The sequence below is a fragment of the Ursus arctos genome, unplaced genomic scaffold (genome assembly GCF_023065955.2).
Source record: "Ursus arctos isolate Adak ecotype North America unplaced genomic scaffold, UrsArc2.0 scaffold_25, whole genome shotgun sequence".
Lineage (NCBI taxonomy): Eukaryota > Metazoa > Chordata > Mammalia > Carnivora > Ursidae > Ursus > Ursus arctos.
The window spans coordinates 844,120-858,005 of record NW_026622930.1 but is presented as its reverse complement, the minus strand read 5'-3'; the positions used below and the strand labels follow the sequence as shown (position 1 = coordinate 858,005).

The following is a 13,886-nucleotide window of genomic DNA, read 5'->3' as shown; positions in this document are numbered from 1 at the left end:
GTGTGCCGTGTGCACCCCCACTCCTGAGGACAATGGACAGCCAGCCACTGGCAGATTCTTGGATGTGGGGCTTGCAGAGTCCAGTTGGGGGCAGAACTGTGGCCTCAGAAAGGGGGGGGGGGTCCCGGGGAGCAGGGGGCAACTGGAGGGAAGCGTAAGGAGCAGGACATGAGGGTGTGGGGTCTAGTGTGCCATCCCCACAGAGGCTTGGCCCTTACCCCGGGAGCTGCCACCCTCACCCCAAGCCAGGCCTAACTGGGGGGTGAGGGATGGGGGCACCCAAGTTTTCCCTCCCCTCTCCCATTGCCAGGCAAGGGGCCTATGGTGGTAGATGGGCTTTAGGGAGGGTGAGGTTGGAGGGCTGAGTGCCTTTGTGGGGAGGCCAGGAGCCCCTAGGTCCTGTTAGAAGGTGGTCTCCAGCACCTTCCATGAAGATGGGGCTGGCACAGACTCTGAGTGTTGTTTGGAGAGATGGGTGTGTCAAGGGGAGATGAGGACGATGGTAGCTGAAGGGAGGGACGGTGGACAGAGGGGAGGAAGGGCAGGAGGAGCAAATACACTGGGGCCGGGATTGAGCGAGTGCCCGAGTAGGCATGGAGCAGCTAAGAACCTGGGTGTGGTGCCGCTGAGCCGGGAGGTGAAGGGTCCACAGAGCAAGGGGACGGCCCCTCCCCAGCAGAGAGAGAGGGAGGCAGGCGGGCTGCCAACCTGGAGGGAGGACAGTTATGCAAACAGCGCCCTACAAGCAGGGGTTTCCCAAGGGGGCATGGAGGCCAGGACCCCACCCAGGCCTGGGCTAGAAGGAGGATGGGAGACCCCACCGGGCCTCTGGGCCCTCTCTACTCCCGGGGTGGGTGGAGTCGGACGGTCTTCACCTGGCGCCAGCCCCCACTTGCCCTGGGCGGCGGACGGAACCACTCCCCGCCCTACCCACTCGGGCGCTTCCCGCAACGATAAGGAGCCCTCCCTAGACGAGATGGCCTGGACGTGGCCGCGTCCACCTTCCCCGGCAAAGTCCCCCGCCCCCGCACGGATCGCTGTTACCACGGAAGGAGGGGACGCCCTGTCTCGGAGTCCCCTCTTCCAAATTCCCCGGGGTGCTGTCCAATGGTCTTCCCAGGCAGCGGCGGGGATGGGGGGCTCAAAGAGGCCGGGATGTCCCTTGGGGATGTGGAACTGGGGAGGGGCGGGCCTCCTGGCCCCGCGTGTGCTTAAGGCCGGAGGGGAGTTTTGGGGGCGGGGGCTACCAGGCTGAGACGTCCCTGGTCGGGTCAAAGTGTGTGGGGAGAAGTTGGCCCACGCTGGTTTGCATCTATTTGCATTTTAGCGGCGACTCGTCCCTCCCTGGCTCCCGAATATCTGGGGGCCCGGGCACGTGCCGGCGGGCTGGGGCTAGGGCTAGGGAGCGCCTTCCTGACCCTGGGGAGTCCCTTCCATAGATCTTGGACCTTAGGCTAGGGGCGGGGCTGCAGCCCCCGGAGGAGCCCCGCCCCTTCAGTGCATCCCCAGGGATCCCGCGCGCTCCCTGGCTACCCCCCCAAACCCCTCGCCCCCCTGCTCGGTTGTCGGCTAGGCCTGGGTGCTGCCCGGAGGCGGGGTTGGACCAGATGACCTTTCTTAGCTGGTTGGTGTGGAACCCAGGTCCTTGGGTCCAGATCCCGGGCTCAGGGGGCGGGGCTCGAAGGGCGGGTGTCAGAGGGGCGGGGTCTTGGGGTCCCTGAAAGGCGCGCTCCCAGCCGGACCCACCCAGTCCGGCTCTCCTGTCTGCTCCTGCCCAGACGTCTTCGCCGGACCCCCAGCCGCCATGCCTAAGTGCCCCAAGTGCGACAAGGAGGTGTACTTTGGTGAGCGCCCCCCGCCTACCCCAGTTCACCCCGGGCCCGGGAGCGCGCCGCCCCCACGAGGAAGCGCGGCCCAGGGACGACCGGGTCGGGCCTCGCCGGAGGGCTGGGCGCGCCGGGGGACCTTGGGGCTGTGTGCCGAGAGCCGACCCTTCAGCCCTGCGGGCGACCGCCTGGGTGTGCGGGTCAGGACCCCGGCGTCGGACGGCCAGCTGTCTCTGTCTCCGCCCCGTTGTCTCTTCCTCTCGGTCCCTCTGGGTCTCCCCTTGTCTGGGTACCCCCTTCGCCAGGTCTCCCCGTCGCTGGGTCTCCGCAGCTCTCCCGGCCCCCCTCGGCGCGCCCTGGGCGCAGACCGCGCGGCGGAGGGAGAAACGCTGAGTTCTAGCCGCCCCTCCCATCGCTAAGTAGAAACAGACGCGGAAACCAGCGCCCGGGGCGCGATCCCCGGCGCGCTCAGATCCCGGGTGCCGCCTCCCTGTCCCGCGCCCCGGGGCCCACCCAGGGGAGAGGCGGGAGGAAGTGGGAAGTGTCTCTCCCGACTCCGCCCCGAGGAGGGCGCCCTGAAGGCCCCACCCCCTACGCCGCTGCCGGTCACCCCGGCCCCCTCCCCTGGCCCTCGAGGCCTCCTTCCGCAGTACCATCCAGCGCCCCCTCCCGTTTGTTTGGCCGGGTTGGCCTAGGGGACTGGAGGTGCCCCTCCCTACTGATGGGGCGCAGGGCTGAGACCGGGGTGGGCCACCAGGCGTGCGTGCGTGAGACCAAGGGCAGAGGGAACTGGAGAAGGCTGGTGTGTGAGTAGGGGGTGTGCCCTCTGACCCCAGAGCAGGGTTTCATACTGGGGGCGGGGCTGTTCTCTGCCTCCGCAGCTGAGCGGGTGACCTCTCTGGGGAAGGACTGGCATCGGCCTTGCCTGAAGTGTGAGAAGTGCGGGAAAACGCTGACGTCAGGGGGCCACGCTGAGGTAGGTGGGGCCTGGAGGGCAGCCGGGGCCACGGTGGGGGCCAAGGTGGGGGCGGACAGCCCATCAGGCCCTTCTCTCTACAGCATGAAGGCAAACCTTACTGCAACCATCCCTGCTACGCGTCCATGTTCGGGCCCAAAGGTAGGCTTCCCAGGGCCCTGACCCCGCCGCCCCCTCCCCGCCCCTGGACACCTTAACCTGCCTACCCTTCTTCTGCAGGCTTTGGGCGGGGCGGAGCCGAGAGTCACACTTTCAAGTAAAGCCAGGTAGGTCTCCCCCAGCCCAGACCCTCTGGGCTTTGGGATGGTCCCCCCACTGTGGAGTGAGGGCTGACTGCTCACTGGGCCTGCACTCACCTCTGTCTCTCTCTGCGCAGGTCATGGAAACGCTATCCCTGGCTGCCCGCCGGGCCACTGCCCTTCCAGGCTGATGGCAGGCCTTATCCCCAGGCTCCCGGGGGCCCCTGTCGACTCCCATGCCCTCAATAAAGTTGAACACTCAGAAGCCCTGCTTGTGTGCGTGGAGGATGGGGGGATGGTGCTGGGGAGCAGCTGGCTGCTCTGACTTCAGGCCCTACCAGGGCACTGGCTCTTCCTGCTGCAGCCAGCCTTGCTGCCCACTGCCCTGGCGGGATGCTGTGCTGGGGGCCACCTCAGGCTGAAGCGCTGGCCACCATGGAAGGCCCCATGGTGGCTCAGCTCTCCAGCTCCCAGCCCTGCAAATGTCCCAGCCCTCCAGAGGTTCTGGAATGGCCTGAAGGGATGGTCAACAGGTCAGCGGGAACATGTGGCCTAAGAGCTGGTGGGTGGTGGCCACAGGGTGAATCAGCTGTGCTCACCCTGGTTCCGTTTTTGAGAAGCTCTGGGGGACTTGTGGTAGGGAGTCCTTGCCTGCTCTCTCCACTTCCTGCCCCACCCTTGTCCCCATTACCCACCAGCCCTGATGGACCAGGCCAGCTACCTTCCTGCAGGAGCATGCACTTGGACACCCTGCTTCCCCGCACACTCACCACCCCTAGTACCAAGTGGCCAGCCCCTAAATGGGGAATTTGAGGACTGGCTGAGCAGTGCATAGGTGGGGGCTTTCTGGAAATTCCCATGTCAATTCTGGCAGCAACTGCACACTGGGCCACACTCAGAGCCCTCCCCATTCCCCACCCCTGGCCACTCAGACTCCAGCCCTGGCAGAGGGCCACCCCTCCCAGCACTCAGCCCTGCTCCAGGGTTTTGCTGGTGGCACTGCAGGCCACAGCTGGACAGTCTGTTGGGGGCGTCTCAGGGCCACCTGTAGGGTGGGAGCCAGAGTTCATCTGCAGGGATGGGGTAGGAGGGAACGGATGGTGCTAAGGTGAGGCAGGGTTTTTCAGTGGACAGTGGTAGGGTGGGGGCTGGGGGCTTTGAGACTCAGCCGGGTGTTGTGCCAGAGTGAGGAGTTGCGGTACACAGGAAAATCTGCACCAAGTGCTGGAGGGGCAGCGCTGAACAAGGGCGCAGAGGCTCCTGCCTCCTCCCCGTTCTGGGGCTCGGCCAGCCGGGTGCAACTTGCAGCCAGGTGGGGCAGATGCCGCAGGAGTGCTGAGATCTGATGCCTGCGGCCGGAGAGGGTCGGGACGCAGGTGGAGAAAAGCACTTCCGACAGAAGGCCCAGAGAGAAGGGCCGGCAGGCTGGGCGGGTGCGTCAAGAACGTGGTCTTTATTTCGAAGTCCACAGGGAGCTATAGCTGGCGTCCGCCCGCAGAGTGGCGCGCGGAGACCAGACCTGGCAGAGCTGAAGGGGACGGAAGGTGGGGGCTGGGGAGCAGGCAGCATTGCCCTCTGCGGGAGGGGGAGGAGAGCGGCTCCGCGGGGGCGGGGGCGGGTCCTCCCGGGTAGGGGTGAGGTAGGCGCCGGCATTGCGGGAGAGGGAGAGGACCCGGGGACGCCAGGCCCCCCGCGATGCACTTCCTGTAGGCGCGGCCACGGCCGGCTGGCGGAGGGGTGCGTGGGCAGGGCTGGGCTCGGAGGGCTGGTAGATCGGTCCCTTCCACCGCCTCGCGGAGGTGTACTTTCCACGCCACACGTTCAAAATGCACCTGTGCGGTTCGCCGGCTTTAACCAACGCGCAGGGCTCTGCAGCTGCCCCTGGTGCCGTGCGCCGTCCGTGCCGACCCTGTGCTGTTTGGGGCGTTTCGTGCGCGCACCGGAGACACGCGACCGCGCTGAGCTGCCGGCTTCCTTCGCGCGCCCTGCGGGCCGTGGGACCGCGGCCGCCGTGCCTCCGGCGGACACTCGCGCTCTCCGCCCTGGCACCGCGTCGGGGAGCCGCCACACTGCTCTGCCAGGGGCCGCGCCGCTGCGCCTGCGGAAGGAGCGGCTCAGCGTGGAGACAGCCAGGCCCGGAGGGCCGCGCCGGGGCCCGGGGGGGGGCTTGGGGTGCGGACGGCGCCGCCGCATCCCGCACGAGCCCCTGGCGTGCGGGCCGGGCCGAGGGGCTCCCGCGCGGGTCAGCGATCCCGGCCGCAGGGGGCGCCCGGAGCGGGGCCGCGGGAGTCCCGCGGTGCCTGGGCTGCCTTTCTGCTCAAGGGTGGGCGAGGCGCTGATTGGTGGAGTCTGAGCTAGGCGGGTGTCGGGTCGACGCGATTGGGCCGCAAGGGCGGACCCCGCGGAGCTGTCGACGCCAATTGGTCCCTGCTGCACAGGAAATGCCTCCGCACTGGACGGAACAGACTGCACTCAAAGGCCTGGAGCACCGCTCATTGGGCCGGCGCTGGAGGCGTGCCCCTGCCCGCTCGGTGATTGGGCGAGGGCCCAGTAGGGACGGCACCTGCGCGGTAATTGGACGCCGGGAGCCCCTGCAGGCCGCGGCGCGAGATCCGAGCGGGAAGCCGGCTGCATGGGGCGGCGGCGGTGCCGGGGGGATCGGAGGAACGCGGTCGGGGCCCTGCCCGAGGCCATCGCTGCGCTGAGTCAGACGCTGCCTGCCGGGCCCAGCCCCGAGATCTTCCGCCGCGCCAAGTTCGACCGTCCGGAGGCGGTGAGGCCCGCGGGGCAGGCGGCGGGGCCCGGCGGGGGCCCGGGCGGACGCAGGGCGTCGGCCGGCCCCGCTGAATGCCGCTCTTTGATTCCCCCCAGGCCCCGGCGCTCTGGCAGCTGGTCTTCCGCGTGCTCTTGCCGCTGCCGGCAGACGGCGCCTCGGCCTCCCCGGGGTCCCCGGCCTCCCCCGCCCTGGGTAAGCCCCATCTTTCCCGTAAGGCCCGCCCACTCACCACGCAGTCCACCTGCTCACGCAAGCCCCGCCCCCGGTTAGCCCAGCTGTCCCTGTTAGCCACGCCCCCGCAGCAAGCCACGTCCCCGCGGGCGCTGGCTCGGTCCACTCAGACCCTGTGGCTGGGTCCGCCTCCTGTAAAGCCCCGGCCCGGTTAGCCCCGCCTCCCTGGCAAGAAGCCCCTGCGGGCGCTGGCTCCGCCCACTCCACCTGCTCGGGCAAAGCCCCGCCCACATCATAAGCCCAGTCCCCGTTAGCCCTGGTCCCCTCATCCCGTGAGTCCCGATTGTTCCCTCCAAGCCTGGCCGCTGTTTGGGGGTCATGCGGGGTCTCTCCCAGTGGGCGGCCCCCTGAGCAGGCCGTCCCCCATCCCCAGAGGCCCAAGTCCGCCTGGTGAAGTCGGCGCTGCGCTCCCAGGGCTACCCCAGGCAGGCGCTGGCACAGCTTCCTGAGGACGGCTCCCAGGGCAGCCGTGAGCTTCTGCTGGCCCTGGCCTGGCTCCTGGCCCGCGGGCCCTTGCTCGAGCAGCTGCTGGCCCAGACGCATGTGCGGCTGGGCGATGAGATACCCCTGTGCGAGGTGCGTATGCGGTGAAGGGGGTGGGGCTGGGTCCTGGCAGGGAGCCTGGGTGCAGCCTGGGCCAGCCCTCAGGGCAGCCCTGTGGGGGTCGGCATTGCCACCCCCTGCTCCTGCGTCCTCCCCTGCCCCTGCTTCCGGTCAGAGTGGGGTGTATGCTCACAGGGTGTGGCCCCCAAATCTCCCCTTGGTACCTCTGGGGGCCCATGGCTCTCCCTCCAGGAGCCTCTTTTCTCTGTCTCTCTTGGGGTCTCCGCAGGGGATATGGGAGCAGGGTGTGACCCTTGTGCCCTCTCCAGTGTGAAGCCCTGGCCAGTCTTGGCCCACCCGCACCCCGGCGGGAAGCAGATGGCCCTGTGGACATACGCCACTTGCAGTGGCTGATGGGAAAGCTGCGGTTCCAGTGGCGAAACCTGAGCACCAGTCAGCAGGAGCAGTGTGCCCTCCTGGGCAAGGTATTGTCACCTGAGGACTGTCCACCCAGGAGCACTTACTCTCCGTGCTACAGGCTGTTGGTTGCCTCTCTCTGCCCGAGGCCTGTCCATCCAGGCCTGGCACAGGCTGGAGCCTGGTCTTGGGATGCACGGGGCCCTTCCCAGTTCTGGCTGGGAGCTGACCGGTTGGGCACTGCCCTGCAGTGGCCCAGAACCTGAGCCCAGGGCTCTAGGTGGTCCAGCAGGGGTCCTAGGGCAGGTGGAGTTGGGCATCCCTGGGGCAGGGAGCCAGTGGAGCAGGGAGCCTGTGTGGTTGGCTTTCCTGTTCCTGGAAGTCATCAGAGGCCTTAGGCTCTGTCTCTGAGAAGAAATGGGCCCTGGGCTCTGGGGGAGCTGCTGCTGCCTGGGCCTGTTTCGGGGAGGAAGGTACCCCCTCCTTCTACCACATTCTGGGTGTAGGCTCATGGGCAGTGGGCAGCTTCTGTAGGGTTCCTGAGGGCTGGTAAGCCTCAGCTGTGGGGGCACAGGTCCGTCTTACAGGTCTAGTGCATAGTCTAGGCTGAGAGGTGGCTGGGCAGGGAGTCTCAGACTCCCACCAGCATAGGGCTCCTCAATGCTGGGCCCCCTACCCTGCACCTCTGCACCTGTGGCACCCTACACCCATGCACCCCTGCACCTGTGCACCCGTGTGCCTCTGCACCCCTGCACCTGTGCACCCTGCGCCTCTGCATCCCTGCATCTGTGTACCCCTCCACCTGTACACCCCTGCACCTATGCACTCTGCACCCCTGCACCTCTGCACCTGTGGCACCCTACACCCATGCACCCATGAATCCTGCGCCCCTGCATCTCTGCACCCCTGCACCTGTGCACCCTGCGCCTCTGCACCCCTGCATCTGTGTACCCCTCCACCTGTGCACCCCTGCACCTGTGCACTCTGTACCCCTGCACCTCTGCACCTGTGGCACCCTACACCCATGCACCCCTGTGAATCCTGCACCCCTGCGTCTCTGCACCCCTGCACCTGTGCACCCTGCACCTGTGCACCCTGCGCCTCTGCACCCTGAACCTGTGAACCCTGCACCTGTGCACCTCTGCATGCTGCTCCTCTGGACCCCTGCAGAAGGCCTTTTGCTCCCTCAGCCCTTCTTGGAACCTGTGTCTGTCTTGCTTGGTCTGGGCTGCATTTGATCCTCCTGCTTGGGACATGGCTACCCATTAACCTCCGTGATGCCTTCTGGTCTCACCTTGCCAGGCAGCCTTCCTGCCCCCCAAACCCAAAAGTCACTCTGTGTCCCCACCATTGGCTCCACTGGACCCCCAGCCCATCAAGAGGCTGTTTCTTCCACCACTTGGACCTGGCAGTCGATGAGCTTAGGGAGAAACAGGGGTGCCCCGTTCCATCCCCACTATACCCCTGGGAACTGCGTGGGATGGGGAGGCTATAGGCGGCACTGCCCAGTGCCCAGTGCCCCTCACACTGCAGGGGCCTCCTGGAGCGCTCTGGGCCCTGGGGCAGTGCTCCAGCAGTGCTGACTCCTCTCCTGAGCCTGACCCTGGCCTGCCGCGGAGCACCTTGGCGAGGCATGGCCTGTTTCCTTGCCGGCAAGGCAGGCTCCAAAAACCTCACTTGGTGTTGGGAGAGGTGCCCCTCCTGCTCAGCCTGGGGTTTGCACTGCCTGTTTCAGATCCACTCCTATACCCGTGGCTGCCACAGTGACCACAGCCTTGGCCACCTGTCTGTTGCTGAGACCAAGCTGCTCAGGGACCCGGAGGGCGGCCGGCAGGTGAGGGCTGGTGTGGGACCCCTTCCTGTCTGAGGCTGGCGTGTGTTGGTGTGTAGTACTGCAGAGACGTGAGGTGGTGCGGGTTGAGGTGGGAAGGAGCCTGAGAAGGAGGGTGCAGCCGACCAGCTTTGAGCTCCGTGTGATTGACCAACTCACCATCTTGCTGGTGTGGGGGACAGGCATGTCCTCTGGGCCTTTCCCAGCTCCCTGGACCATCCACTGGTGCAGGAATCTGGACCAGCTGCAGTGTGTGTGTGTGGCTGGGCTGGCAGCTGGGTGAGAGGGGGCCTCTGGAATTAAGGAAGACTGCTTGAGGGTTCAAGCTCACGGTGTTGGCGCCTAGAGCCCGTGCAGGGGTCAGCTGGCCATTGAGGTGGTGGGAGGAGGGCTGGTCTCGTGTGCTGACTTTCAGGAGACCCCATCTGTCATGATTGTTTCCTTCCCTTGGGCTGACATGGCCAGGGTGTCCTAGGACAGGCCCAGGGCTAGCTGTCACTTGAGGGCTGGGCTCTGGCTGCCCAGAGTGTGAGGCTGGCACTGTCCAGCCCAGGGGGCACTTGGCCCGGCAGGAGGGCTGAGGCTTAGGGCTGGTGTGGCTCCTCTTTCCAGGTCCCACAGATCCCAGCTCTGGAGTCGTGTGCTCCCTTTTGTGGGGTTGGGGTAGCCACCTGGGGGTGCCTATTAGGCCTGTGTCCCTGGCCAATACCTGGCTGGCCCTGTTCAGGCAGGGCTGCACTTGTCCCTGGCGGTGCGGAGGCAGAATCTCGGCGACCCGAGGTGCCCTTGGCTAGGTCCCCTTCTACGGGTGACTCAGCGAGGCCCAGGCTTCCTGCCCTTGGTCGCCCCGGGTTGGAGCAGAGCAGAGGCTGCACTAGTCCCAGCCAGGTGTTGCCTGAGGCCCCGGCCCCTGTGGCGTGGGGGCCTGTGTGGCTCCCCCACCTCTCTGAGGCTGGGGTGTGCTGGTGCTGCAGGACTGGCGATGGCAGGAGGTGGATGGGGGGTCACGACTGGCTTCCTTCCAGTGTACCCAAACGGCCTGCACTGTTGGGATGGGTCCCAGAAGCTTCTGGAGTGATCTGTGGTTGCTGCGTGGCCAGGTGTGCTGCGGACTAGCCGGGCAGTGAGCCGCGGGGCAGTGAGCGTGCTTGCTGCCTGGCTGGGCCTGCAGCCTTCTCACGTCCCCGTGCCTGGCCGCAGGGCAGTGGGGTGGGGCGGGGAGTGGCTGCCCCAGGAGGCTCCAGCACTGGGCCCGAAAGTGGGGGTGCAGAGAGGACTTGTTGCCCCTTCCTGTTGTGCCTGCCCCCCTTGCCTGAAGCCGGGGATGTGGGGAGCCCCTGGGGACTGTTGTCGGAAACCCCCTGAGCTGTGTGCACGCATGCGTGTGGCCTGCACACACACAGCCCCCCCCCCCCCCCCCCCCCCCCCGTCTCAGCACTCCCAGGCGCTACTCCCCTAGGCCCACGGGCAGTTCTCTCTGTAGGCGAGCCTCCATCCTGACCCCTGAGCCCCCGTTCCAGCTGCAGCAAGTAGGCTCCTGGCTGCCTGGCTGGCCATCTCTGTGGAGCAGGCGCTGAGCAGGGGCCCGTTCCTGGCCAGCGGGAACCGCAGGTCATGCGTGCCTGTTGTTGTGTAGGGCGTGTGTACCGGCAAGGAGCAGTGCCTGTGGTTTCCTGGTGGAGGTGGCAGGTGCAGGGGAGAAGGGGGGCTCTGGGTGGGGCTTGGGGGAGGCCTGCACCGCACCTCTGCAGCGATCAGTGGGCCCTCGGGTGCTGGGACTCCTGCCCTCTCCCCGCCAGCTTCTGGAGGCCAAGGCTGGGGCAGGTGCTGCCCACAGCCGGAACTGCAGCACGTGGCCCACTGTGGGCCCCCGTGTGTGTGTGGGGTCTGCAGGTGGGGGTGTGCAGGCCCAGCCTCCTCCCTGCCTTTGGGGCTCCTAGGTTCCACAGGAGGGGTTCCCTTCCCAAGAGCCTGGCAGGCTGCCCTTTGTGGGGCTTCCTCCTCAGCCCACATCTCAGCCGCAGCCCCCAGCCAGTGAGGGACGTGGGGCAGAGGCCCTGAGTCGAGGGTCCTGGATGTCACCGCCTGGCCCCGTGGGGACTCCCGTTTGGGGCTGGCGTGGGGACCGTGGGTGTGGTTGGTCTGGTTGTGCCTGGCGGTGCGGCCTGCCCCGCAGGGAGACGGCTCTGCTGGACGGTGACTGGTGAGTGACTAGCTTGCAGGCCCGAGGCACTGGTGGGCATGGGGGTCGGGTTGTCGGTGCCCAAGGAGGGTCCCGACCTGGCCGCGGTTTGTGGTTTGCTTTGCAGCTGCTTCGGAGGCTGGAGAGCGAGAATGTGCGCCTGGAGGCCGCCCTGGCCTGGCGACGTCAGGAGCTGCTGTTCTGGCGCTGGATGGTGTGGCCGGCTCCCCTCTCTTCTCCCAGCCTTGACCACAGCAACCCGGGGCGGGGGTCTCCCTAATTCCCAGACAGGAGAGGAGGCTGGGGGAGGCCACATACACACTTGGCCACGCAGCTGGTGTTACGACCCAGGCCTGCGGGCTCAGAGCCAGGGGCCCTTCCCAGAGGTCTGTCCCAGCTCCTGAGGAGCCCAGACTTCTTAGGGGTCCAGTCTCCCAGAAATCTGGCCTTTGCGCCTCCCTGGCCTCCAGGCCTGCTGGCGTGATGGGTAGCTGTGCACAGGGGGGTGGGCACTGCCCCCAGGCCTCTGTGCCGTCTGTCCCCATTGGCTGCGGAGCTGGGCCTGTGCTGATGAGGCCCGGGCTCGCTGCCTGCCTCTTACTTGGGTCTCTCTCTGCAGGATACGGTCTTGGACATCTGCCCCCTGGAGACCTCGCCGCCCACGTTTCCGCCCAGGACCCCCGCGTCGGGGGGTGGCGAGTTGGAGCTGGTGGCCCGGGAGTTGCAGGCCGTGCACGAGGAGCTGCAGGGAGCTGCAGAATCTCGGCGGGCGGCCTGGGAGGCCAGGGTGAGAGCTTGGGGCGCTGACATAGGGTGTGTTTACGCAGCCCCTCGTGGAACTGCTGCCGTTGAATCCACTGGGAGGGAGCGTGGCGAGAGGAGTCCCCACTGTCCCCCCGCACAGCCCCCTGCGTGCTGCACTGCTGTCTGCAAGCAGGGGCAAGCCACAGTGGCTTCACGTCTTCTGAAGCGTCTTGAAGGAACTTGGGGCATAGTTTCCCCCCGAAATCTTCAGGACCCCATCAAGAGGGGGGTGTTCCCAGCAGCCTGCAGCCCCTTCCCCTCTGCTGTGCTGACCGCTGGAGGGTGCTGGATGCTTGCAGGCACTTCTCACGGGCTGTCTGCCACACCGCAGGGCCTTGGAGCCGAGCTCCCTGAGGGCCAGGTCAGGGCCACGACCTGGGGGCACAGCCTCTCCTCCCTCCCCTGCCCCGCCAGGCCAGCTGCCTACAGAGCCTCTGGGATGGGCCTGCCTGGAGGGTCAGAAGTGGCCTCCACAGGTGGTGTCCTCTGGGGTCCGCCCCGCTGCACGCTCCCTGTCCTGGGAGACTGGGAAGGCAGGAGGCCAGTTTAGCAGAGGGTGTGGGACGCTGACACTGACTCCGGCACGGTGGGTGGGGTTGGGGCTAGGTGGCTCGAGGGTCTGCACTTAGCTCTGAACGGGGGGACTTGGTGACCTGGGTGAGTGGGTTGGGCCTGCAGCTGGGTAGTCTTACAGGGCCTTCGGGGGGGTCAGGCTGCTGGCCCTGTCCCCGGAGCCCCAGTGCTGGCTCAGGTGCTTGGTGAGGGTTGGCACTGGGGTCGGCCCCTTCCCAGGGAGGAGTGGGATCTCAGGGCGCTGCTGGGGGCTGGTGTTGGGGCTGAGAGGACCCGAAGCCTGTGTCCTGGGCAGGATGTGGCTACCCCTGGCTCAAGAGCTGCCTTCTCTCCCGTGCAGGGTGGAGGCTGGGGGCCAGAGTGGAGTGCTGTGCAGCGGGCCTCACAGGAGGCCGTGGGACGGGAGCTGACAGCCCTTCAGTGGGCCTGGGAGCAAGGTGGGGCCCTGGCCCAGCCCCATGGGCCCCGCCGGCTGGTGAAGAGGGACACTGGAGCCTCGGGGGGCCCAGGCCTGCGGGCTGCCGAGGTGATTGGGGCGCTGAGGAGCCGAGAAAGCTGCCTGGAGGCCGAGCTGTGCCGGCTGCAGACACAGTGTCGGCAGGAGCTGGGCAGGCTGGCCAGAGCCACACCCGGCCTCATCTGGATCCCGCCGCCTGCTCGTTGAGGGCCCGTGGGTGTGTTCTCCTTGAGGGGACCTGCCCTGACGCCCTGGCTGGGCCTCGGAGGCGCAGGTTTCAGGGTGGCCCTAGGGATGATGCAGGCACAACCCCGTGATGTGCTCACCCTGAGCCCCAGGCTGTCCCTGCTTTGGGCCCAGCTCAGGCCCTTGGCTAGCAGTACCGGGTGCAGGCATGACAGCCCCAGTGTGGTGTCCGTGGGCATCCAGGATCAAGAGAGCACGCAGAAATAAGTCGTAGAGGCCTCCCTGCAGGGGTGAGGCTCTGTCCTGCCCCCCCCCCCCCGGTTCCTGTCTGGGGAGGGTCTGGTCTGTGCTCAGCCCCAGGGGAAGGGGACCCTGGGTCGTGGTGGCCAAAGCTGGGCGGCTCCAGGGCTGCCCCGGTGCCTGAGGGTCAGGCACAGCCTGCAGCATGGGCTGGGCACCAGTGTCCTGGGGGAGGCAATAGCCCTGACACCCCATGCACACTGTGTCCTGGGCCCCCACTGCACGCCCCACCTTGTGCCTTTGCCTGGTGTGTGTGCGTGTGTGTTGGGCAGGGACGCTGGCTGGGAGCCTGGGGGTGGGATGCTGTTCCTTTCCTGGGGGCGGTGCTGGGGGTGAGGGGGAGGCCACTGTGGACAGAGGGGGCTTTGTTCATGAGACTGTTCAGGGAGCTGGGCTCGGTCCTGACAAAGGGCCATCTGTGTCCGGGGGATGTACCCCCAGCTTGCCGGAACAGACTCGCCTCCGTCCCAGGGGGCTCAGCCTCATCCGCCTCCCTCGCCTGGCTCCCCTTGGCTCCCAGTTGAACCCTGCTGGGCGGGCTCAGG

At 67.1% G+C, this 13,886-nt stretch overlaps 2 protein-coding genes across 3 annotated transcripts; both read left to right on the top strand.

The window, feature by feature from the left end:
- Positions 1–1,083: 1,083 nt before the first annotated feature.
- LOC113267173 (cysteine-rich protein 1) lies at positions 1,084–3,306 on the top strand. The gene is made up of 5 exons (XM_026515137.3): positions 1,084–1,844; positions 2,708–2,802; positions 2,886–2,943; positions 3,022–3,068; positions 3,179–3,306. Exons 1-4 carry the CDS (start codon positions 1,805–1,807, stop codon positions 3,060–3,062), a joined length of 234 nt encoding a protein of 77 aa, XP_026370922.1. The 5' UTR covers positions 1,084–1,804; the 3' UTR covers positions 3,063–3,068; positions 3,179–3,306.
- A 1,993-nt stretch (positions 3,307–5,299) lies between these two features.
- Positions 5,300–13,630, top strand: TEDC1 (tubulin epsilon and delta complex 1). 2 transcript variants are annotated; one of them, XM_057318639.1, is made up of 8 exons: positions 5,310–5,814; positions 5,913–6,009; positions 6,422–6,624; positions 6,921–7,076; positions 8,744–8,842; positions 11,149–11,235; positions 11,641–11,808; positions 12,739–13,630. In XM_057318639.1, the coding sequence occupies exons 1-8, from the start codon at positions 5,674–5,676 to the stop codon at positions 13,060–13,062; spliced, it is 1,275 nt and encodes a 424-aa protein (XP_057174622.1). In that variant the 5' UTR covers positions 5,310–5,673; the 3' UTR covers positions 13,063–13,630. The 2 variants fall into 2 exon arrangements, with proteins under 2 accessions (XP_057174621.1, XP_057174622.1); XM_057318638.1 differs by lacking the exon at positions 12,739–13,630 and having other exon boundaries at positions 5,300–5,814; positions 11,641–12,577.
- The last annotated feature ends 256 nt before the right edge of the window (positions 13,631–13,886 follow it).